This window comes from Bubalus bubalis, chromosome 3 (genome assembly GCF_019923935.1).
Source record: "Bubalus bubalis isolate 160015118507 breed Murrah chromosome 3, NDDB_SH_1, whole genome shotgun sequence".
Taxonomy (NCBI): Eukaryota; Metazoa; Chordata; class Mammalia; order Artiodactyla; family Bovidae; genus Bubalus; species Bubalus bubalis.
This window is the reverse complement of record NC_059159.1, coordinates 143,427,750-143,453,081: the sequence shown is the minus strand read 5'-3', so window position 1 is coordinate 143,453,081 and position 25,332 is coordinate 143,427,750. Positions and strand designations below refer to the sequence as shown.

At 40.2% G+C, this 25,332-nt stretch overlaps 1 protein-coding gene across 4 annotated transcripts in view; it reads left to right on the top strand.

The window, feature by feature from the left end:
* Positions 1–25,332, top strand: part of FANCC (FA complementation group C) — a 314,057-nt gene that overhangs the window by 118,159 nt on the left and 170,566 nt on the right. For all 4 annotated transcript variants that reach the window (XM_044940264.2, XM_006068257.4, XM_044940263.2 and 1 more), the window contains exon 4: positions 3,241–3,335. In XM_044940264.2, coding sequence (XP_044796199.2) covers positions 3,241–3,335 — 95 coding nt within the window. The remainder of the gene's footprint in view (positions 1–3,240; positions 3,336–25,332) is intronic.

Genomic DNA, 25,332 nt, shown 5'->3' with positions numbered 1-25,332 from the left:
CATCTGGTCCCATTGCTTCATGGGAAATAGACGGGGAAACAGTGGAAACAGTGAGAGACTTTATTTTTCTGGGCTCCAAAATCACTGCAGATGGTGACTACAGCCATGAAATTAAAAGACGCTTACTCCTTGGAAGGAAAGTTATGACCAACCTAGCTAGATAGCATATTGAAAAGCAGAGACATTATTTTGCCAACAAAGGTCCATCTGGTCAAGGCTATGGTTTTTCCAGTGGTCTTGTATGGATGTGAGAGCTGGACTGTGAAGAAAGCTGAGCACCGAAGAATTGATGCTTTTGAAATGTGGTGTTGGAGAAGACTCTTGAGAGTCCCTTGGACTGCAAGGAGATCCAACCAGTCCATTCTAAAGGAGGTCAGCCCTGGGATTTCTTTGGAAGGACTGATGCTAAAGCTGAAACTCTGGTACTTTGGCCACCTCATGCGAAGAGTTGACTCATTGGAAAAAACCCTGATGCTGGGAGGGATTGGGGGCAGGAGGAGAAGGGGATGATAGAGGATGAGATGGCCGGATGGCATCACTAACTCGATGGATGTGAGTCTGAGTGAGCTCTGGGAGTTGGTGATGGACAGGGAGGCCTGGTGTGCTGTGATTCATGGGGTTGCAAAGAGTTAGACACAACTGAACGACTGATCTGACCTGAGAGTTTGCCTTCAAACTTGGCAACTGAAAACAATAAATATTTATTGTCTAAAAATATGCTGCTATCAGTTTGAAATTATAGAATTAATTTAGCTTTCATTTAGGCTTTCAGTTCAAGATATCAAAAAATAAAATAATTGGGTGACAAATATATGTTAGTATATTCCTTTCCCCTACACTAATTTTTAGAATGCAGATTTGCACTGATGACTGCCCACATGATGAATCCCAGGCAATTTTCTATCCCCAGTGCCCCAGCCCTGGTATCTGAGCCTCCAGGGAGGAACCTGACAGATGCCATCCCCTGTAGACAGTGCTGGGGGCATTCATGAATAACAAGTGGTGGCTTTCATTTTTAAGTCTCTAAAGCAAAGTAAACTCATTAATAGTACATTTCAGTGCATTGATTCTGGGCAAAGAAAGGCACCTCCTTAAGGCTGGTTGAAAGTTATTCTGGCTCTTCTTGTTGAGAGAAAAGTAAAAAATAATACACTTGTTGAAATAAATGTGCAGAGTCACTTAATACCTGGGGAAAGATCTCATTTTTTGGATTTTTTAGATTTGTGCTTTATCGCTAACATTTTCATTCTTCCTCTTTTTTCTTTTTATTGGTGAAGTCTGATTTTTTGGAAATGCTTCCCATTGGGTTGCATTCTCTTTAACACAGGAAGTTGCTTGCATAAGCCTATCAATAGATGTATTATCACACTTGTGACATGCAGATAGTTATAATTTCTTCGGATATTTAAAACAGTAAAACAAATTTTTAATCAATGACATTGATTCAACCTGAAGAACTCTAGAATCTTCAGAGGGTAAATAACATGATTCTTGCAATAAACTAATTTCAGGCAAGCCAGTGATGGTATTTGAGCTCATAAAAACTAGGAAAAATATGAATATCTCTCAGGATAACTCCTGGTAAAGTTTGTTCAGAAATGTTAGTTATTAGAAGAGCATAGGCTTATGGATGTTTATTGGTGGGGGAGGGTGAGATGGGTTTAAAATTAGTATCAGAGTCCTTTGATGTGTGGTAGAAAATGCAGAGGTAGGTTACTATAGTTTGTGTTCTCCTTATTTCTTGTTAAGAAGCCCTCAGAAATGCTCTGTTTATGAAATTGCAGTTGATAACAAAGTAAAGAGCATCAGGTGATCTGCAGAGGAGTGATTACAGATGCTGGGTTTTCTCAGCCTCAGCTCCATGGCCTTGTGGTAGAGTCCACAGTAGCTTGGCTCTAGTTCAGATACTGACATCTTCAGTTTTTAGGCCTCATTTTTGCTTCCCAGTTGTGTTCTAAAATCTCCAACTTGAATGGACTTAGTTGCCAAAGGAGAAAAGAGAAAATGGCTTACCAAATAGATGTGCTGTCCACATAGAAGGTTTCAAAGGTCGACATTGTTATCACATATTTAGTAAAGTTTTATGCTTTAGAGTAAAGCATTAGTGATCTCAGGTGGCCTCAGCTTGCAAAGGCTTGGAGGGGGACTTGGGTTTCCAGCCAGAGACTGAGGCTGGGTTGTGGCGGTGAAAGCCCCAGATTCCTAGCCACTAGACCAGTGGTTAGTGACAAGGGCCCTGGCCCTTCAGCTTCGCAGAAAAGGATTCCCACAAAGACAGAAAGTGATGAAACAAAGTATTGATTAAGAGGGGGAAAAAGTACAGTAATCCCTGAGTGCGTCCTTGTGGCAGTTTGAATTACTTCTGTGGGGCATTTCTTTCGTTTTTTCCTTTGGCCAGTCATTTTGATTTACCTGGTTCACAGTCCATGTTTGGTCTATCTCATGATCCTCTCGGGTGTGCACACATGTCTTTGCCAAGGTAGATTTTACTGAAAAGGTGTCTGGGTAGGGAACATCCTTTAATATAACTCTCCTTTGACCTCTGAGGAGCCTTTTCTTCATGTGTGAGGTCGGGGAGGTCTCCTGACTTCGAGAATAAGAAATATGTGGACTGGGCAAGGCCCAGCCTTCTCCCTTAATTGTCCTGGTATCCACAAGGAATGAACCTCCAGTTGCTTTACTCTGAGAAGGAGCCCATCTACCTCCTGCCTCATGAGGAGCATGTGAAAGGCTTCTGTTTTGTCCAAACCATCTGGTATTGAAAAGAATGTTTTTTAAAACAATTCTTTTTGTTAAATTTATTTCTAACAAGTGAAGGTATTTTGGCCAATTAGATTAAATCAGAAATATTGACTACCACTCATAGCAGTGATGTTGCCTTAAAAAGGTTGAAATTACTAATGGTTTGAAAATAAAATAAAGAACTGATCTTGAAAATAAAAAGGACTGATTCTCTTAGTTCCTTCCATCTTTCTCTTTTGGCTTTAAAAATTGCTTCTGTGACAGAAAAGGAATTGACCACACAAAGTAATCCTGAACCCAAGAAGGAAAAAAAAACCCACAAAGTTAAGTTTCACACATGATCCTGGATGCTTGTTCAGTGAACTTGGTAGTTTGTGATTTTTCTAAAACATTTATAATAAATGTGTTTCCTTTAAATATAATGTTTACAGATTTTATACTGATTATCTTTTCTTTCTATTTTATCAAGCCTACTTATTTTAACCTTCATTTCTGCAGATGAAAGCCCCAAAATTCTAATATGGTGCTTGTGTTGTCTAATTAAGAAAGATCCACAGAATTCTAGAGAATCAAAACTTAATTCCTGGACACGGGTAAGTGTACAAAAGCCCTGTACTGCTTTAAATTCACCTGATTATTTAAAAGTGCTGCTTTAATAGTCTAGAAACTTTCAAACACATCCTTCATTGTTACATTATCTTGCTAGTTATAAAGTTTTTCAAGAGATTTCATTTTTGTTTGATTGTGACTTCCATATGAGATAGATCCTCAGGGTGAACTTCCCTATGCCTACAAAAGCTAATTTTGAGTGGTTTTAGAAAGTTGCTCTCAGGTAATTGAAAGAATGTACTCTCTTTCCTTCTATTATAGCAACTGTTTCTTCCTACCAACCTACATTAAATACTTATATAATTCCTCTTCAGATACTTCTGTGCCTCTCTCAGAATGCATTCCGTACTAAAACTAAATTTTGTAAGTGACCTGGGAGCACTTTATTTTGTGTCCTAAAGTTGGTATTCTGGTCAGTGTGCTCAGACTAGCATCTGGTACTAGTTGGCTATTGCTGCAAACCCCGTCAAATCAGTTACCCAACCATGCTAGTTCAGGTAGCTGACAGCTTCCTGAATTCCCGCTGTCTGTTTCTGCTTTCTTTTGAATGATGGGCACAAAGAGGAGAATTTTGTAAAGCTGTGCTTAGCTGCCCTCACCACCAGTAACTTGGCTGTTCTTTCTTACCTCTTGCTGTCCTGCTGCAGTAACCCCAAGGACTTACATGAATGTCAAACTCCACTTACTATGCATATGGTCCAGATTAGCTGCCTAGTATTATGAAATCACCCACCCAAATTAACGCACATGGTTTTGTCTGACTGGTGATGTCATTCCATTCACTGCTTTTTACCATTCCTTTGTTTTATACAAAGTGGCTGGCAGAGATAACAAAGACAGTGTATTTTTTGTTAGATTAAAAGGAGAATTGGAAGAACGGTAAGAAGTGAAAAGGATTGAGTGAGGGAAGGGAAAAAAATGCACCTTTTAATTGGAAAGAAACTTAATGTTAAGAGCTAAAGAAAGGAACTGATAAATAGAATTAGGGAAGAAAAGATCCGAAAAACAGGCTATAGAAGTAGAATAACATATTTAGTTTTTAAATTTTTTAATCATTGCTTTTGTTGAATGTTCGCTCTCTTAATGATTATTTAGGATATATATTTTTATTGGCTAGCTCATTCAGTCCTGGAATAGGCCATCTAATAAAGTATTTTTAGAGTGATCAGGTTCAGTTCAGTTCAGTCACTCAGTCGTCCGACTCTGTGCGACCCCATGAACTGCAGCACATCAGGCCTCCCTGTCCATCACCAACTCCCGGAGTCTACCCAGACCCATATCCATTGAGTCAGTGATGCCATCCAACCATCTCATCCTCTGTCGTCCCCTTCTCCTCCTGCCCAGCATCAGGGTCTTTTCCAGTGAGTCAGCTCTTCGCATCAGGTGGCCAAAGTATTGGAGTTTCAGCTTCAACATCAGTCCTCCCAATGAACACCCAGGACGGATCTCGTTTAGGATGGACTGGTTGGATCTCCTTGCAGTCCAAGGGACTCTCAAGAGTCTCCTCCAACACCACAGTTCAAAAGCATCAATTCTTCTGCGCTCAGCTTTCTTTATAGTCGAACTTTCACATCCATACATGACCACTGGAAAAACCATAGCCTTGACTAGACAGACCTTTGTTGACAAAGTAATGTCTCTGCTGTTTAATATGCTATCTAGGTTGGTCATAACTTTCCTTCCAAGGAGTAAGCGTCTTTTAATTTCATGGCTGCAATCACCATCTGCAGTGATCAGGTTAACTTTTTTCATTTAACTAGTGATTATATTAGCCTAGTTTTGAATTTTTAGCCTTGCAGCTTATTCTGTAGGTTTCCCTTATTTAATTTTATGTCCATTTAATAAATACATACTCATTAAGAATAGCACAGGCAGGTAAATTTAAAACACTTATTTCCTTTTGTGTGTTAGTCTCTCAGTTGTGTCCGATTATCTGACTCTTTGTGACGCCGTGGGCTGTAGCCCACCAGACTTCTCTGTCCATGGAATTCTCCAAGCAAAATACTAGAGTAAGTAGCCATTCCCTTCTCCAGGGAATCTTTTCAACCCAAGGATTGAAACTGGGTCTTCTGCTTTGCAGGTGGATTCCTTACTGCCTGAGCCACCAAGGAAGCCCCACTTAATTCCTACCTTCAGAGAATTTACAGACTTTACCAGGTCATTCTAGGGCAGTGCCAATGGGTTATTGGTAGAGCTGTGTATAGGGGTGGTGGTGACACAGCGGATGGACACTTGTTCAAACTTGGGCATTTGGAGACCTTTCCTGGGGGGAATGGAGACCATTCCTGGGGGAATGCAGACCTTTCCTGGGGGAATGGAGACCTTTCCTGGGGGAATGGAGACCTTTCCTGGGGGAATTATACATCAGCTGAATTTTGAAGGATGACTAGGAGAGGTGCTGCTAGTGATAGAGTCTGCCTGCCAGTGCAAGAGACACAAGACTCGGGTCCGATCCCTGGTTTGGGAAGATCTCCTGGAGTGTGAAATGGAACCCCACTCCAGTATTTTTGCCTGAAAAATTCCACGGCAGAAGAACCTGGCAGGTTACAGTCCATGGGGACACAGAGTCGGGCACAACTGATCACAACACATGATGTATTCAGGGAGCTTCAGGTGCTTAGATGTGCCTGAGTTTGGGATTTTATAAGGTTGATAATGAAGCATAAAGCCTTATATATGATTATAAGAAGTTTTTATTTTGCCTTGAAAGCAGTGGGAAAACCGCCAGAGTATTTTCAATAGAAAAATCATATGGCCAGGTGTGAATTTTAGAAACTAAATAGCAAAAGGAAGTTGACTTGGAAGGCGTCAGGGATAGCACTTTCAAAGCTATTGTAGTGATAAAAGTGAGAAATTGTGAAAACCTGAATGAAATGGAGAGGAGGGGCAAGATTTATGATATTAATAAGGTAAATATGTAAAGATATAATGACAGATTAGGTGCAAGTATACTTAGGCGTAGGTGGAGTTGAACCTAGTGTTTTCAGGAGAGTGGCTGATTTGCACATAGGGGTTGACAGTCCTCAGGATTTGGGAACAGTGAAAGCCCTGGGTAGGGGTAAGATTACCCAGAAAGAGTATCTAGTGTGAGGAGGGGAGTGGGCCTAGGGACAACCCTGGGAGACTCTGGCATTTAAGAAGTGAGTGGAAGAAAGTTACACTGCACACTAGAAAGGGGGAGTCCAAGAAGTAAAAGGGAAAAAGCAGCAGCATTTCAAGAAGGAATGAGTGGTCATTTATATCTAATACTATAGTATGGCACTGTCCAACAGAAACAAAGTACATTCTAATAGCTGTTTTCAATTTTTTATTAGCTGCTTTAAGAAATGTAAAAAGAAAAAGTTAGGAATAATTTTAATAATTATTTTATTTAACCCCATATAGCTAAAATACTGTTATTTAAATATGTAAGCTATATAAAATTATTAATGTGATTATTTTATAATATTTTTTTATATTGAATCTTGGAGATCCAGTGTATATGTTACACTTAATTCAGTGTATATGTTGCATCTTAGTTCAGAGGCTAAGTTTTCATTTGATATTCTTGATCTATTTTATAAAATACAGCATTGAAAAAGTAGGTTCACATATCTAAATTGTTTCAGAGAAACTTAAAACTGAATCAACTGTTTTCAAATTTAAATTTAATTAATAGTTAAAAACTCATTTTTCTTCATTATACCTGTTACACTTGAAACTGCTCAATAGCTGAAGTGAAATGAAGTGAAATGAAGTCGCTCAGTTGTGTCCGACTCTTTGCGACCCCATGGACAGTAGCCCACCAGGCTCTGCCATCCATGGGATTTTCCAGGCAAGAATACTGGAGTGGGATGCTATTTCCTTCTCCAGGGGACCTTCCCAACCCAGGGATCGAACCCGGGTCTCCTGCATTGCAGACAGACGCTTTTACCATCTGAGTCACCAGGGAAGCCCAATAGCTGAGTGGGTCATAAAGAGTTGGACACAGCTGAGCAACTTTCAGTTTCTTTATGGCTGTTAGTATTTGCCTTAATATATTGGAGTGTTCCTATGTTGAGTATATATGTATTTTTATAATTGTTGTATCTTTTTCTTGGATTGATTCTTTGACCATTATGTAGTGTCCTTCTTTGTCTCCTGTAACAATCTTTATTTTAAAGTCTATCTTATCAGTAATGCTTCCTTTTGATTTCCATTTGCATGGAAAATCTTTTTCCATTCCCTTACTTTCAGTCGGTGTGGGTTTCTATCTGAAGCTGGTCTCTTGTAGACAACACATATACAGGTCTTGTTTTTGTATCTATTCAGCCAGTCTGTGTCTGTTGGTTGGAGCATTTAATCCATTTAGTGAAAAGTGAAAGTCGCTCAGTCATGTCCGCCTCTCTGTGTCCCCATGGACTATACGGTCCATGGAATTCTCCAGGCCAGAATACTGGAGGGGGTGGCCTTTCCCTTCTCCAGAGGATCTTCCCAGCCCAGGGATCAAACCCAGGTCTCTTGGATTATGGGTGGATTCTTTACCAGCTGAGCTACCAGGGAAGCAGTCCATTTATGTTTAAGGAAATTATTCATACATATGTTCCTATTGGGGCTTCCCTGGTAGCTCAGCTGATAAAGAATCTATCTGCAATGCAGGAGACCCCGGTTCCTTTCCTGGGTTGGAAAGATCCCTTGGAGAAGGGATAGGCTACCCACTTCAGTATTCTTGGACTTCTGTAGTGGGCTCAGATGGTAAAGAATCCACCTGCAATGTGGGAGACCTGGGTTCGATCCCTGGGTTGAGGATCCCCTGGAGAAAGGCATGGCAACCTACTCCAGTATTCTTGCCTGGAGAATCCCCATGGACAGGGGAGCCTGGCTACAGTTCATAGGGTTGCAAAGAGTCGGACACCACTGAGCAGCTAAGCACGCTGAGTACAGTGCAGCACGTGTTCCTGTTGCCATTTTCTTAGTTGTTTTGGATTTGTTTTTGTAGGTCTTTTTTCTCCCTTCCTCTTTTGTTCTCTTCTCTTGTGATCTGATGACTAACTTTAGCATTGTGTTTAAATTCTTTTTTCTTTTTTTGTGTGTGTATCTATTGTAGATTCTCAGTTTGCAGTTACCATGAGGTTTTGATATAGCAGTTTATATATAAACAAGATTGTTTTAAATTTCTAGTCTTCTAATTTCAAATGCATCCCCAATATCCTGCATTTGTGCTCTCTTCTCACAGTTGCTGATTTTGATATATTGGTGTGCAGATGATTTACTACATTTATGTTTGCCTTACTGGTGAGCTTTTCTGTTCATAATTTTCTTCTTCCTAGTTGTGGCCTTTTCTGCTTAAATAAGTTCCTTTAGCATTTATTACAAAGTTGGTCTGATGGTGCTGAATTCTCTTAGTTTTTGCTTGTCCGTAAAGCTTTTGATTTCTCTGTTGAATCAGAATGAGAACTTTGCTGGATAGCATATTCTTGGTTGTAGGCTCTTCCCTTCCCTTTTAAATATATTGTGTCACTCCTGAACTTCCCTGGTGGCTCAATGGTAAAAAATCCACATACAATGCAGGAGATATAAGTTCTATCCCTGGGTCGTGAAGGTCCCCTGGAGAAGGCAATGGCAACCCACTCCAGTATTCTTGCCTGCAAAAAAAATCCCATTGACAGAGGAGCCTCGCCGGCTCCTCTGGCAGTCCCTTCTGTCTACACAGTTTCTGCTAAGGTATCAGTTGATAACCTTACAGTATTCCCTTGTATGTTATTTGTTGCTTTTAGTGTTTTCTCTCTTTAATTTTTATCAGTGTGTTTAGTATGTGTCTCAGCATTTTGCTCCTTGGGTTTATTCTGCCTAGAACTCTGCACTTCCTGGACTTGAGTGACTATTTCCTTTCCCATGAAAGAGAAGTTTTCTGCTATTATCTCTTCAAATATTTTCTCAGGTCTTTTCTCTCTCTCTTCTTCTGGAACCCCTATAATGTAAATATTATTGCATTTAATATTGTCTCATAGGTGTTTTTAGGCTGTCTTCATTTCTTTTAATTCTTTTTTTCCATTATTCTGTTTAATGGCAGTGATTTTCACCTTCCTGTCTTCCAGCTCACTTATCCATTCTTCTGCCTATGTTAGTCTATTATTGTTTGTTGTAGTTTATTTTTCATTTCAATTATTGTAGTGTTCATCTCTGTTTTTTTTTTTAAGTTTTTCTACATCTTCATCAAACATTTCTTGCATATTCTCAAACTGTGCCTCCATTCTTTTTCCGAGATCTTAGACCATTTTCACTCTCATTACTCTGATTTCTTTTTCTGATAGGTTGCTTGTCTCCACTTCACTTTGTTCTACTTCAGGGGTTTTATCTTTTTCCTTCATCTGGGACATATTCCTCTGTTTTCTCATTTTGGTCCGACTTTCTGTGATTGCATTTTCTGTTCTGCAGGGCTATAGTTCTTGCTTCTACTGGCTGTCTGAGAGGCTTGTGATGGTGGGTGGGTCTGGATCCTGCTCACTGGTGGGTGGATCTGGGTCTTGTCTCTTGGGTGGACAGGGCTATGCTTAAGAAGACTTTAAGCAGGCTAACTGCCCACAGTTGGAGCTGTCTTCCTTTTCTGTTTGTTGTTTGGCCTGAGGTGTCTCAGCACTGGAGCCTACAGCCTGATAGGTTGGGCTAGGTCTTAAGGAGAAAATGGTGACCTCCAGGAGCGCTTGTGCCAATGAATGCCTGCCAGACTGCCGCTGCTAGTGTCTTGTCCCTGCACCTCTGCAGGAGACTGTCAAATACTCACAGGTAGGTCTGGCCCAGTGTCCTATGAGGTCACTACTTTTTTCCTTGGGTCCTGGTATGTATGGGATCTTGTGTGCACCCCCCCCCTCCCCCGCCAACTGTGGAGTTTCAGTTGCCCCCAGTCTTGTGGAATTCCTCTGATCAAACCCCACTGGCCTTCAAAGCCAGATTCTCTGGGGGCTTTCCTTCCTATTGCTAGACCCTCAGGCTGGGAAACCTGATGTGCGTCACTCCTATAGGAGAATTTCTGTGGTATAATTATTTCCCAATTTGTGGGTTGCCCACCCGGCAGGTATAGGACTTGATTTTATCTTGATTGTGCCCTTCCTACCATCTTGTTTTAGCTTCCTCTGTCTTTGAATGTAGGGTATCTTTTTTGTTAGGTTTCAGCATTGTTGTTTGTTTTGGCAATAGTTTTTCAGCAGTTACTGGTGATTTGGGGGTTTTTTTAAGAAGCAGTGAGCTCACATCCTTCTACTTCATCTTGCCAGCCCTCCAATGACGGCACAGATAGCATCCAATGGAAGATGGTGCAGAGGGAAATTCCATACTTGTCCTAGAAATTCTGCCTGATGCTTACTATAATGTTAATCTTTGTTAACATATTGTTTTGGAAATACATTAATTTCTCTGGAGTTTACTAGTAACCACAAATGTACCATCAAATAATACCACCTCAATAGCTATTCTTGCAGTTTAGAGACTGATTGAAGTCACAGGACTTTTTTCACATCTCTTTGGAATGTTTGGTTTTTGAAAAACTTAGTTTTACCAGTGAATCCACTGAACTGATACTTTTTGAGAACTTACTGTTTTCCAGGCACTATTAAAGAACCCAACGATACCATCATAGATGTGAAAATAGTCTTTTCTCAGAGTTTATAATCCAAGTCTAGGCCTGCCAAATAGAGGAAATACCTGTCTTCTTTGAATAAGATCATACCACTATTATTTTTTAATCTGATGAGATGGAAATGGCAGAATACCAGAAGTGGAGATCAGTTAAAATGCTTTTATTCAATCTTCATACCATTTCAAAATGCAGTAGTAAGTAATAATCAGATGTTCCTGTATTCCTTCTGTCCTCTTCATTATTCTTTAGAATAATAATGAAAAAACTTTAAAATTACAAAATCCAACCAATATACAAAACACTGCATGAACCATAAGTGCCAAGCTTAATAAATTGTTCCATATAAATATCCTTGCAGTTCCCACCAGGTTAGGTAATAAAACAGAATATTGCCTGCCTCCTAGAAGCCCCCTGTCCCCTGAGGGCCCTTTCCCATTTGTATGCTTTAGTGCATGGCTAACAGTAACTACTATCCTGACCTTTATTTACATGACTCTAGCTTTTACCACTTAATTATGCTGTTTGGCCTGCTATTTTAATTTGGTAAAAACAAAATAATGCAGTATGTGTTTGCACTATTGTGACTTATAAGAAATATCTATTTGGTCATTCAGATGATCAAAATATATTTTTTATTTATGTTTTAGTCTTCATCTTCATTTCCTGGACCACAGCTCCCAAAACCCTTGGCATCACCTAGGTGTTGAGAGTGATAAAAGGTGTTTTGTGTTACGTTAATAAGGTGACGTTTAGAGGGTCATATGTTAGCTTTTGTTAATATTGTGTTGAGAGCTGATTCCCAAGAGAACCAACCTTGTGAGCAGAAGGTTGGAGCTTTCAGTCCCACTCTCTGACTTCCTGGGAAGGAAGGGGACTTGAGGTTGAACCAGTTGCCTTTGGCCAATGATTTAGTCAGTCATGACTACATAATAAAGCCTCCCTAAAAACCTGAAGGACAGCTTTTTGCCCCTTTTCAGAGAGCTTCTATATAGAACAAGAATGGTACTGCATGCCATCTTGACAGGCCTCAAGTTCTACAAGGACAGAGGCTCCTTTGTTTGAGACGTTGCCCTGTGCATCTCTTTGTTTGGCTGTTGGTTTGTGTCCTTTAATGTCATTTTATAATAAGTTGATCATCTAGTGTGTAAATGGGTTTCTTGAGTTCTGTGAACCACTCTAATAAATTAATTGAACTCAACAAGGGAGTGTGGGGACCTCTGATTTAGCCAGTTGTTCAGAAGTACAAGTAATATTCTGGGTTTGGGATTAGCATCCTGAGTTGGAGGAAGTCATTTGGACCTTTAGTTTGTAGCCAGTCCATCAGAAGCATAGGTAACAGCCATAGGCTTTGATGATGATGATGAAAGTCATTCAGTCATGTCTGACTCTTTGTGACCCCATGGACTGTATAGTCCATGGAATTCTCCAGGCCAGAATACTGGAGTGGGTAGCCTTTCCCTTCTCCAGGGGATCTTTCCAACCCAGGGATCAAACCCAGGTATCCCACATTACAGGCAGATTCTTTACCAGCTGAGCCACAAGGGAAGCCCAAGAGTCCTGGAGTGGTAGCCTATCCCTTCTCTAGTGGATCTTCCTGACCCAGGAGTCTAACCGGGGTCTTCTGCTTTGCAGGTAGATTCTTTACCAACTGAGCTATGAGGGAATGGCCTCTAAAGTACCTGTCATACCTTTTTAAGGATGACATTTAAAATTTTATTGTTGTGAGATTTATTAATCTTTTCCTCTGTGATGAGTAAATTTGTATCTTATTTCAGAATCATGAAAACCTACATTATCTTCTAAAAAAATATTTATTTGTGTTTCCCATTTATGTCTGTGATCTACCTGTAACTGTTTCATTGTGTGACCTAAGGTAGGAGTCTATTTTCACTTTGTTTCCACATAGATACCTCATTGTCCCAGTACCATCATTGAAGAGTCTTTTCCCTTTCAGTGAATCACAGTTTGTTGTGATACACATAGTCAAAGGCTTTAGTGTAGTCAGTGAATCAGAAGTAGATGTTTTTCTGGAATTCCTTTGCTTTCTCTATGATCCAACAGATGTTGGTAATTTGATCTCTGGTTCCTCTGCCTTTTCTAAATCCAGGCTGTACATCTGGAATTTCTTGGTTCATATAATGCTGAGGCGTCGTTTGAAGGATTTTGAGCATTAACTTGCTAGCATGTGAAATGAGTGCAATTGTGCAGTAGTTGGAACATTCTTTGGCATTGCCCTTCTTTGGGATTGGAATGAAAACTGGCCTTTTCCAGTCCTGTGGCTACTGCTGGGTCTTCCAAATTTGCTGGCATATTGAGTACAGCACTCCAGCAGCAGTATCTTTTAGGATTTGAAATAACTCAGAGGGCATTCCATCACCTCCACTAACTTTGTTGTAGTGATGCTTCCTAAGGCCCACTTGACCTCACACTCCAGGATGTCTGGCTGTAGGTGAGCAATCACACCATCGTGGTTATCCAGGTCATTAAGATCTTTTTTTGTATAGATTTTTGTGAATTCTTGCCACCTCCTCTGTCTACCCTCTTGAAAAAAAGATGCAGTGATATCTGGGTATTAGCTGTTTTTTTTCTAATCGGAGATAACTCAGTAGCACTGGATTGCACTCTGAATGGCTGCTGCAACTGTCATGTACTGTTCTACGTTCGGATCCTGTGCCTCAAAAACTAACAGTGCCTTCTAAGATAAAGAAAATTCGATTGCTGTTTCCTGTATCATGAATCTCCTTGCTTCTGCAGTTACTCCTTCCTCTTGTCTCTCTTCACTCTTTCTCCAGGCTTCCATTTCCATCAGATCTTCATTAGTAAGTCCCTTGTGTTGCACACCAAGGAGTTCAGTGACATTGTCCTCTTGGAGATCTACCCCCAGCTTCTCACTGAGAGTCACTAAATTGCTGAAGACCTCTTTGGACTCCTCATCCATTTTCTCAAATCCACAAAACTCATGAACAAACTGCAGGCAAAGATTCTTCCAAATCCCATTCATCGTGATGGCAGTAACCTCATGCCAAGCAAAGTCAGTGCCTGATTAGGCACTGCCCGATGAAAAGTGTGACATAAATAAATATTTTTTGGAAGTCACTATAACTCTCTGGTCCATAGGTTGAATGAGTGCCATAGTATTTGGTGGTAGATGCAATACTTTGACATTGGGATGAAGGTCTCCATGAATGGAGCATTGTCGGGCAGCAAAACAGTGTTGAATGGATGTACTTCTCAAAGCAGTATTTCTCTACCTCCAGGATAAAGTGGTGGAAAAACCAGCCCTGGAAAATGGCCTGCATAACCCAGGGTTTGGGATTATAATCTTCTTCCACACAACAGGAAGGGAGTCCTTAGCTATGTTTTTAAGGGCTCCTGGGCTCTCTCAGTGGATAAACTAAGAGAGGCTTCAGCTTCATATAGCCAGGAGCATTGGCACCAAGCAAGAGTTAGCCTTTCATTTGCTGCATTATAGCCTAGCATCAGCTTTTACTGCTTACTGAGGTAACTTCAGTTTGACATCCTCTTCCAGTACAGTCCTGTCTCATCCACGTTTAAAACTTGCTCAGGTAAATATGCACCTTCATCAATACTTCTCAGGGTGGTTATGAAATTCCTGGACAGCTACCAAATCGGCACTCGCTGGCTTGTCATTTACTTTAATGTTGTGAATGTTGGCTCTGTCCTTGTTCTGATGAAACCAGCCATGGCTGGCATTAAAAGACGTGCCCTCTGACTCTTCATCATGTTTCTTCTTCAGATCTTCATAAAAGCTTTTAGCGTTCTCTTCAGTTGGCATTAAGCTGAGTGGGACTTGATCCTACTACAGCCACACACTGAGAAGTTTCTCCATCTCCTCTTATACTTTTCTATGCTTCTTTGATATTATTGTTGACATCATTAGCACAGCAGACATCACACATTTCATGGTATTATCCTTATTCTTTAGAATCATGCTGATGGTTGAACAATTTGTTTTATAAGTATAGGCGACATCTACCATCTTTTTGCCTCACTCTTCTCTCTGAATTATTTTCACTTTTGATTCCATTGTTATTGCTTGGCACTTCTTAGCAGTACTAGCGACATCACTGCTGCTTTTACACTTGGTTCTAGACATCTTGGGGTTGAAACAGAGATACTGTATGGTTGTATTGTATACAGTACTGTGCAGTAAAGTACCCGAAGTACAACCACGTCTAGAGGATGCATGCACGTGACAGTGTACACCAGACGTACGAACTCACTTAGCTGACTGGACATGAGAATGCACATTTGCATCTTTGAAAGTTTAAATTTTGAACGTTCATATGTAGGAGACTTACTGTGTATAGTAAGGGTAGTGGATTAATTACTTATAAAGCTAATATGAGGCTTAAAAGACAAAGTAGCTATGATTACAATAATTAGTTAAATGGTACACAAAATAAGAATACAAAAAAATGACATAAAATATAAAATATGTTATGGGGAGAGTAAAAATGCAGAGCTTTAGTGCATTCAAATTTGAGTTGTTTTCAACTTAAAATACAGTATTATAAATATGTTACAACTGACATCGATAAAATGCATAGGCTCATAAGAGACCACATTGAACAATTGAACACACCAATAAAATGGACAACCTGAAAGAATGGATAAATTCCTAGAAACATACCACTTATCAACACTTAATCATTAAGAAATGGAAAATCTCAATACACCAATTACCAGTAAGAGGATTGATTCAGTAATTAAAATTCTCCCAACAATCAAAAGTTTAGAACCAGATGGCCTCGCCGGTGAATTACAGTGATGGTGATGGTGAAGTGGCTCAGTCGTGTCCGACTCTTTGCGACCCCATGGGCAGTAGCCAACCAAGCTCCTCCGTCCATGGGATTTTCCAGGCAAGAATACTGGAGTGGGTTACCATTTCCTTCTCCAGGAGATCTTCCCGACCCAGGGATCGAACCCGGGTCTCCCGCATTGTAGGCAGACGCTTTACCATCTGAGCCACCTGAATTATACAAAGCATTAAAAAAAAAAAAATCAAATTACCAAAATATACAAGAGGAGGTAATACTTCCCAACTCATATTGCGAGACAAAGATTACCTTTATAACAAAACCAGATAAAGACATCACAAAAAAATTATGGTCCAGTATCTGTGATGAATATAGATGCAAATATCCTCAATATAATTTTAGCAAGCTGAACTCAAGAATACATTAAAAAGATCATATACCAAGATGAAATGGTATTTACTCTGGGATTTTTCAGCATTTGCAAATCAGTTCAGTTCAGTCATTCAGTTGTGTCCAACTCTTTGCAACCCCAGGGACTACAGGACTCCAGGCCTCCCTGTCCATCGCCAACTCCCAGAGTTTACTCAAACTCATGTCCATTGAGTTGGTGATGCCATCCAACCACCTCATCCTCTGTCGTCCCCTTCTCCTCCTGCCTTCAATCTTTCCCAGCATCAGGGTCTTTTCAAATGAGTCAGTTCTTCACATCAGGTGGCCCAAGTATTGGAGTTTCAGCTTCAGCATCAGTCCTTCCAATGAATATTCAGGACTGATTTCCTTTAGCATGGACTGGTTGGATCGCCTTACAGTCCAAGAGACTCTCAAGAGTCTTCTCCAACACCACAGTTCAAAAGTATCAATTCTTCGGTGCTCAGCTTTCTTTATAGTCCAACTCTCACATCCATACATGACTATTATAAAAACCATAGCTTTGACTAGACGGACCTTTGTTGGCAAAGGAATGTGTCTGCTTTTTAATATTCTGTTTAGGTTGGTCATAACTTTTGTTCCAAGGAGCAAGCCTCTTTCCATTTCATGGCTGCAGTCACCATCTGCAGTGATTTTGGAGCACAAAAAAATAATGTCTCTCACTGTTTCCCCATCTATTTGCCATGAAATGATGGGACCAGATGCCATGATCTTAGTTTTCTGAATGTTGGGTTTTAAGCCAACTTTTTCACTCTCCAATTTTATGTTCATCAAGAGGCTCTTTAGTTCTTCTTCACTTTCTGCCATAAGGGTGGTGTCATCTGCATATCTGAGGTTATTGATATTTCTCCCGGCAACCTTAATTCCAGCTTGGCTTCATCCAGCCCAGCATTTCTCACGATGTACTCTGCATGTAAATTAAATAAGCAGGGTGACAATATACAGCCATGATGTATTCATTTCCTGATTTGGAACCAGTCTGTTGTTCCATGTCTAGTTCTAACTGTTGCTTCTTGACCTGCATACAGATATCTCAGGAGGCAGGTTAGGTGGTCTGGTATTCCCATCTCTTGAAGAATTTTCCAGAGTTTGTTGTTGTCCACACAATCAAAGGCTTTGGCATAGTCAATAAAGCAGAAGTAGATATGTTTCTGGAACTTCCTGCTTTTTCTATGATCCAATGGGTGTTGGCACTTTGATCTCTGGTTCCTCTGCCTTTTCTAAATCCAGCTTGAACATCTGGAAGTTCATGGTTCATGTACCGTTGAAGCCTGGCTTAGAGAATTTTGAGCATTACTTTACTAGTGTGTGAGATGAGTGCAATTGTGCGGTAGTTTGAGCATTCTTTGGAGTTGCCTTTCTTTGGGATTGGAATGAAAACTGACCTTTTCCAGTCCTGTGGCCACTGCTGAGTTTTCCAAATTTGCTGGCATATTGAGTGCAGCACTTTCACAGCATCATCTTTCAGGATTGGAAATAGCTCAACTGGAATTCCATCACCTCCACTAGCTTTGTTTGTAGTAATGCTTCCTAAGGCCCACTTGACTTTGCATTCCAGAATGTCTGGCTCTAGGTTGGTGATCACACCGTCATGATTATATGAGTCATGAAGATCTTTTTTGTATAGTTTTTCTGTGTATTTTTGCCACCTCTTAATCTCTTCTGCTTCTGTTAGGTCCATACCATTTCTGTCCTTTATTGAGCCCATCTTTGCATGAAATATTCCCTTGGTATCTCTAATTTTCTTGAAGAGATCTGTAGACTTTCCCATTTTGTTGTTTTCCTCTATTTGTTTGCATTGATCACTGAGAAAGGCTTTTTATCTCTCCTTGCTGTTCTTTGGAACTCGGCATTTAAATGCATTCAAACTCTGCATTCAAATTTGCAAATCATTCAATATGATTCCCTGGTGGTGCAGATGGTAAAGAATTTGCCTGTAGTGCAGGAGACCTGGCTTCGATCCCTGGGTCAGAAAGATCCCTTAAAGAAGGAACTGGCTACCCACTCCAGTATTCTTACATGGAGAATTCCATGGACAGAGGAACCTGGAGGGCTACAGTCCATGGAGTCTCAAAGAGTCAGACATGACTGAGTGACTAACAATATGATACACCATGTTAACAAACTGAAGGTAGAAATCATATATCCTTTCAATAGATGCAGAAAAAGCACTTGTCAAATTCAACATCCATGTATGATAAAAACTCCCAGCATAGTGAGAGTAGAGGGAATGTGCCTCATTGCCCTTCTTGGGACTGGAATGAAAACTGACCTTTTCCAGTCATTGTGGCCATTGCTGAGTTTTCCAGATTTGCTGCCATATTGAGTGAAACACTTTAACAGCATTATATTTTAGAATTTGAAATAGCTCAACTGGAATTCATCACCTCCACTAGCTTTGTTGGTAGTGATGCTTCCTAAGGCCTACTTGACTTCACATTCTAGGATGTCTGGCTCTGGGTCACACCATTGTGAAAATCTGGGTCATGATCTTTTTTGTACATTTCTTCTGTGTATTCTTGCCACCTCTTCTTAATCTCTTCTGCTTCTGTTAGGTCCATACCATTTCTGTGCTTTATTGAACCCATCTTTGCATGAAATATTCCCTTGGTATATCTAATTTTCTTGAAGAGATCTCTAGTCTTTCCAATTCTCTTGTTTTCCTCTATTTATTTGCATTGGTCACTAAGGAAAATTTTCTTATCTCTCCTTGTTATTCTTTGGAACTCTGTATTCAAATTGGTGTATCTTTCCTTTTCTCCTTTGCTTTTCACTTCTCTTGTTTTCACAGCTATTTGTAAGGCCTCCTCAGACAGCCATTTTGCTTTTTTGCATTTCTTTTTCTTGGGTTGGTTTTGATCCCAGTTTCCTGTACAATGTCATGAGCTTCCATTCATAGTTCATCAGGCATTCTGTCTATCAGATCTAGGCCCTTAAATCTATTTCTCACTTCCACTGTATAATCATAAGGGATTTGATTTAGGTCACACCTGAATGGTCTAGTGGTTTTCCCCACTTTCTTCAATTTAAGTCTGAATTTGGCAATAAGAAGTTCATGAACTGAGCCACAGTCATCTCCTGGTCTTGTTTTTCCTGACTGTATAGAGCTTCTCCATCTTTTGCTGCAAAGAATAATCAATCTGATTTTAGTGTTGGCCATCTGGTGATGTCCATGTGTAGTCTTCCCCTGTGTTCTTGGAAGAGGGTGTTTGTTATGACACTGTACTGCATTCTTGAAAGTTGCTAGTAGAGTAAATGGTGAAAATCGTTATCACAAGGAAAAAAAGGTATGGTGATGGACGGTAACTAGACTTAATGCAGTGATCATTTCACAGTGTACAGAAATACAGGATCATATGTTGTGCACTCAGAGGGGAAAAAAGTGATTCTTGAGTGAACCCCAAATTGTGTTTTGTTACTTTTAGTGTAACGCATCAGCATCAGGGCATTTCTATAGAAAGCATTCTGCTTTTCTAGGAAATCAGTGTTTTTAGACACAATGGTGTTTTATACCTCAATATTTAAGAGATGTAGGGGACTCAGATTGAAAAGGCAATGGCACCCCTCTCCAGTACTCTTGCTTGGAAAATCCCATGGACAGAGGAGCCTGGTAGGCTGCAGTCCGTGGGGTCGCTAAGAGTTGGACACGACTGAGCGACTTCACTTTCACTTTTTACTTTCATGCATTGGAGAAGGAAATGGTAACCCACTCCAGTGTTCTTGCCTGAAAAGTCCCAGGGATGGGAGAGCCTGGTGGCTGCCATCTATGGGGTCACACAGAGTCGGACACAACTGAAGCGACTTAGCAGCAGCAGCAGGGGACTCAGAGGAAATAGACAGTGGGTTTGGTGCAGCATAACTGCACTAGGTATTGGTCAGCCAAGGGGAACATGGTTATGTTTGTGTTATTGGTAATTTCTACTATTATTTGTTTTTGTTCTGTTTTGGATTTGAAAATGCTAGCCTGGTGCAGCTAGGATATCAAAATTTAGGGGAAGAATAATTGTCCACATTTGAATGGTATTTTAAAGGTGAAAATAGCATTTTTCTGGGGGTGATTAGTAGAACAGGAGAGACAAGGGGAAATTCTGGGAAGAGACTAGAATAAAACCTTATTTGTTCAAAATATACAGTGAATAAATAATGAATTCAACAAAATACTTTCAGTTTCTTAAAAGTTGGTTTTATTGTTATTATTCAGTCCCTTAGTCGTGTCCAAGTCTTTGTGACCCCACGGACTGCAGCACACCAGGTTTCCCTGTCCTTCACTATCTCCTGGAGTTTGCTCAAACTCGTGTCCATTGAGTCAGTGATGCCATCCAACCATCTCATTCTCTGTTACACCCTTCAGTCTGTCCCAGCATCCAAGTCTTTTCTATTGAGTTGGCTCTTTGCATCAGGTGGCCAAAGTACTGGAGCTTCAGCTTTAGCATCAGTTCTTCCAATGAATATTCAGGGTTGATTTCCTTTTAGATTGAGGATCTGATCTCCTTGCAGTCCAAACGACTCTCAGTAGTCTTATTGAACATCACAGTTCAAAAGTATCAATTCTTTGTCACTCAGCCTTCTTTATGATTCAGCTCTCACGTATACTACTTAACTACTGGGAAAACCATGGCTTTGAGTATGTGGACCTTTGTTGACAAAGTGATGTCTGTATTTTTTAAAACATTGTCTAGGTTTGTCATAGCTTTTCTTCAAAGAAGCAAGCGTCTTTTAATTTCATGGCTGTAGTCAGCTTCTGCAGTGATTTTGGATCCCAGGATGAGCAAAAATTGCTTTAATTCATACTTTATTGTAAACATAGTTGTTTTTTCCACTCACTGTGCAACTTGTGTTTTGAAAGATGTGTTTGAAGAGGATGTCGTTTAAAAGACCATCGTCAACATCATGGTGACATAAGACTTCCCTCAGTTTAGTCTCCCTATGACGTCTATAATTTGACAACTGCTATGAACAAAAGTGCCTCTGTGGGAGCTGTGGGATCTAGCACCATATACTGAGTGACCCAGGAGGAGTCTTACTGTTGGAGGATGGAAAGGATGAAAGTGCCCATTGAAATAAGAAGGCATCTTAAGATCGAAAAGTGAGTCAGGCAGCTCCATGTAATCAGTGGAGCAGTTTATTATAGGGCAAGTTACTCACAGATGGAGTCTATATTGGGTGGATAATGATCCAGAGGCATTCACAGATCCACTCTGCATTGCTCAGGGGCCATAAAGTTAAAATTAACCTAAGGTAGGGGGACAGGTGCTTGAAAATAGGATGTGCGGTCCTAAGTGAAGATTTAAGAATAGGTTAACTAGTCTTGTGAACTCCAGCAATGTGTCAGGAAAGGTTTTCATCATTGTTTGGGAACTAGAATCCACTTAGTCCTAATGATTATTAAACAATATCCCTTAAGTACAAAGCCCTTGACAACAGAGTAATGATTCTCTGCACAGTACAGTTCTGGGTAGGTCAGTGAAAAGACAGGAGAAACTGTATGGACCCAAAATAGCATCAGTTATGCTAACAGCCATATACTTGGTCACCTGTGTAGAAATAGGGTAAAAGGCAGGAAAACTCTGGTTTTGGAAGGGGAACAGCAGGAGCCTGTGAACCTGCTCCATTTCTGGGGCACCTGGAAAACACTAACTTGGGCAGATACTGATGAATTCAGGAGCCTAATGGAAACCTAAGCTTCTAGAGGAGAAATTCCACTACTTTATTGGAGAAAAAATAAATTTGGACACAGTGGAGTGTAGCCTCTGTGAGAAAGAACAAGTTGAAAATGGAACTCTAAGGCAAATGAAGCAACCCCAGTTGCTACGATGATCTCTGATTTTATGTTGGTATGGACCGTGATTTCAGACATTAGAGATTTAGAATCAGAGGAAATGTGGCTGGATTTTCAGCCAGTTTCTTTAGCGTGAGTGGTAAGACTAGGCCTGAGGAACCTCTAGGAAGAGACAAAAATGTTAAAACATAATAGATCATGTAGTTCTCGTTGAATATAAATTATATTATTTTTCTTATAAGCTAGGAAACCTTGAGCATTCTTATTTATAAATAAATTAGAATATACTGTATATCATATATATTTATGCATGCCACTAAGCATAATATCTAGGGAGTTGAGAGGGAAAGAGACTAAATTCTTTTTTATTGTCTTTTTCGGGTTACTTATTTGAACCTTACTGACTTCACCTAGAAATGGAGATTATAGCAGTTTCTACCTGATTAATTTTTTTGAAAATTAAATGAAATAATCTATGTAAAGCCCTTAAAAGAGAAAGAAAGAAAAAGAAAGAGAGAGGGAGGGAGGAAGGAAGAAGGCATCCTTCCCAGCCTCTGTACATTTTCAGGATTGTGCACACTTCTGAGGTGAGATCATAATACGTTTGTCACCTCACACTCATTTCCATAGTCGCAGGCTGAAATGGCTCAAACCAAAATAATGAGTGTCGCCACAAGATCTTGCCAAAAGAGAGAGTGGCCTTCAGGTGACACCTGACATCCCATATTATAGTTTGCCATACAGTAAAAGACTGGTCAATATAAATTTCTTTGCTAAGTATCCCTTTCTCTGATGTGTATCCCCACAAAAACTCTTCTTCAAGTCAGTTATGAGTGGTATACCTCTTGTTTTCTTCACATTTGAAGCTGTCATATATAGTATAACCTTGATTTGGTGAATCATTTTTTAAAAAGCTTCTTTGCAGCGTTCTTGGGGAAAGTGAAATAACTTAGATATTTTATGGACTTGGTTTTCACTTTCTGCAAATACTGCAGTGTAGGCCATTTCAGGAAAATAATGTACAAGGATAAACTAATGTTCTAAAAACACTGTTTGCTAAGACTTGCAGATTCAAAGGTTCAGGCTTAAAACTGAATACTATAATAAAAAGTCAAATTGTTAAAATGGAGTGGAGTTACAGTAAAAAAAAAACTTTCCTACTGAGGTTAGACAGTTTTGCAGTGAAGATGATGGTCCTTTATTCTTCCATAGGCCAGATGCAATGTAGAAAGCAAGATCTGTGCTTCTCCAGACTTCTTTCCCATGAAAACAGCCTTGACCTGGTAAAATCACCCACTCATGTGAAAAGCATTTAGACTTGGCCCACAGTTCATATAGTATGTGTGATTGCACTGTGTCTGCACTTCCTACAACAGAACACTGGTAGTGACCAGTGATAGAAAGGTCTTTCACTGTCCTCCAAGCTGCTGGGGGCATCAGAAGGCAGAATTTTCTTCATGTGGCTTTGGAAAAATATTTCCACTTTTTCTTAATTGAATATTTAAAAAATTTATATTACTAAAAAAATTTAAGGAAGCACTGTTTAAGCAGCGCTTGTCACTTTGTGTGCTGTGCTTAGTCACTCACTCATGTCCAGCTCTTTGTGACCTCATGGACTGTGGCCGACCAGGCTCCTCTATCTATGGGATTCTCCAGGCAAGAATCCAGGAGTGGGTTGCCATGCTCTCCTGCAAGGGAGCTTCTCAATCCAGATCTCCTGCATTGCAGGTGGATTCTTTACTGTCTGAGCCACCAGGGAAGCCACTGATTACCTTCAGTTCAGTTCAGTCGTGTCCGACTCATTGCGACCCCATGGACTGAAGCACACCAGGCTTCCCTGTCCATCACCAACTCCCGGAGTTTACCCAAACTCATGTCCATTGAGTCGGTGATGCCATCCAACCACCTGATCCTCTGTTGTCCTCTTCTCCTCCTGCCTTCAATCTTTCCCAGAATCAGGGTCTTTTCCAATGAGTCAGTTCTTCGCATCCAGTGGCCAAAGTATTGGAGTTTCAACTTCAGCATCAGTCCTTCCAGTGAACACCCAGGACTAATTTCCTTTAGGATGGACTGGTTGGATCTCCTTGCAGTCCAAGGGACTCTCAAGAGTCTCCTCCAACACCACAGTTCAAAAGCATCAATTCTTCGGCACTCAGCTTTCTTCACAGTCCAACTCTCACATCCATACATGACTACTGGAAAAACCATAGCTTTGACTAGACAGACCTTTGTTGGGAAAGTAATGTCTCTGCTTTTTAATATGCTGTCTAGGTTGGTCGTAACTTTTGTTCCAAGGTACAAGCGTCTTTTAATTTTCATGGCTGCAGTCACCATGTGCAGTGATTTTGGAGCCCCCCAAAATTAAGTCTCTCACTGTTTCCACTGTTTCTCCATCTATTTCCCATGAAGTGATGCGACCAGATGCCACGATCATAGGTTTCTGAATGTTGAGCTTTAGGCCAACTTTTTCACTCTCCTCTTTCACTTTCATCAAGAGGTTTTTTAGTTCCTCTTCACTTTCTGCCATAAGGGTGGTGTCATCTGTGTATCTGAGGTTATTGATGTTTCTCCCAGCAATCTTGATTCCAGCTTGTGCTTCATCCAGTCCAGCATTTCTCATGCTGTACTCTGTGTATAAGTTAAATAAGCAGAGTGACAATATACTGCTTTGATGTACTAATTTCCCTATTTGGAGCCAGTCTGTTGTTGCATGTCCAGTTCTAACTGTTGCTTCCTGACCTGCATACAGATTTTTCAGGAGGCAGATCAAGTGATCTAGTATTCCCATCTCTTGAGGAATTTCCCACAGTTTGTTGTGATTCACACAGTCAAAGACTTTGGCATAGTCAATAAAGCAGAAGTAGATGTTTTTCTTGAACTCTCTTGCTTTTTCGATGATCCAACAGAAGTTGGCAATTTAATCTCGGTTCCTTTACCTTTTCTAAATCCAGTTTGAACATCTGGAAGTTCATGGTTCACGTACTGTTGAAGCCTGGCTTGAAGAATTTTGAGCATTACTTTGCTAGCGTGGGAGATGAGTACAATTGTGTGGTAGCTTGAGCATTCTTTGGCATTGCCTTTCTTTGGGGTTGGATTGAGTTAAATTCCACAGAATTGAGTTGTGTCTGTTTTCTTTATTGTATTTCTAGCTTATAGCATGCACAAAATTTAAAATTACTAAATGGATTAAAATTAAGTAAATTTTAATAATTTTGAAATATGTTCATTCTGTTTTTCCTAAAATATAGATTAGCGCACCTGTTTGTTTTATTTTGAGACGAATCTGTTTCAGGATCAAACAGGGAAAGAGCCATGAAAGAGGGATAGATTGTTGTGGTGGGGAAGGGCACAGGAAGATGTGTGTATGTACGTATGCTCTAAGTCATCCTAAGCTTACA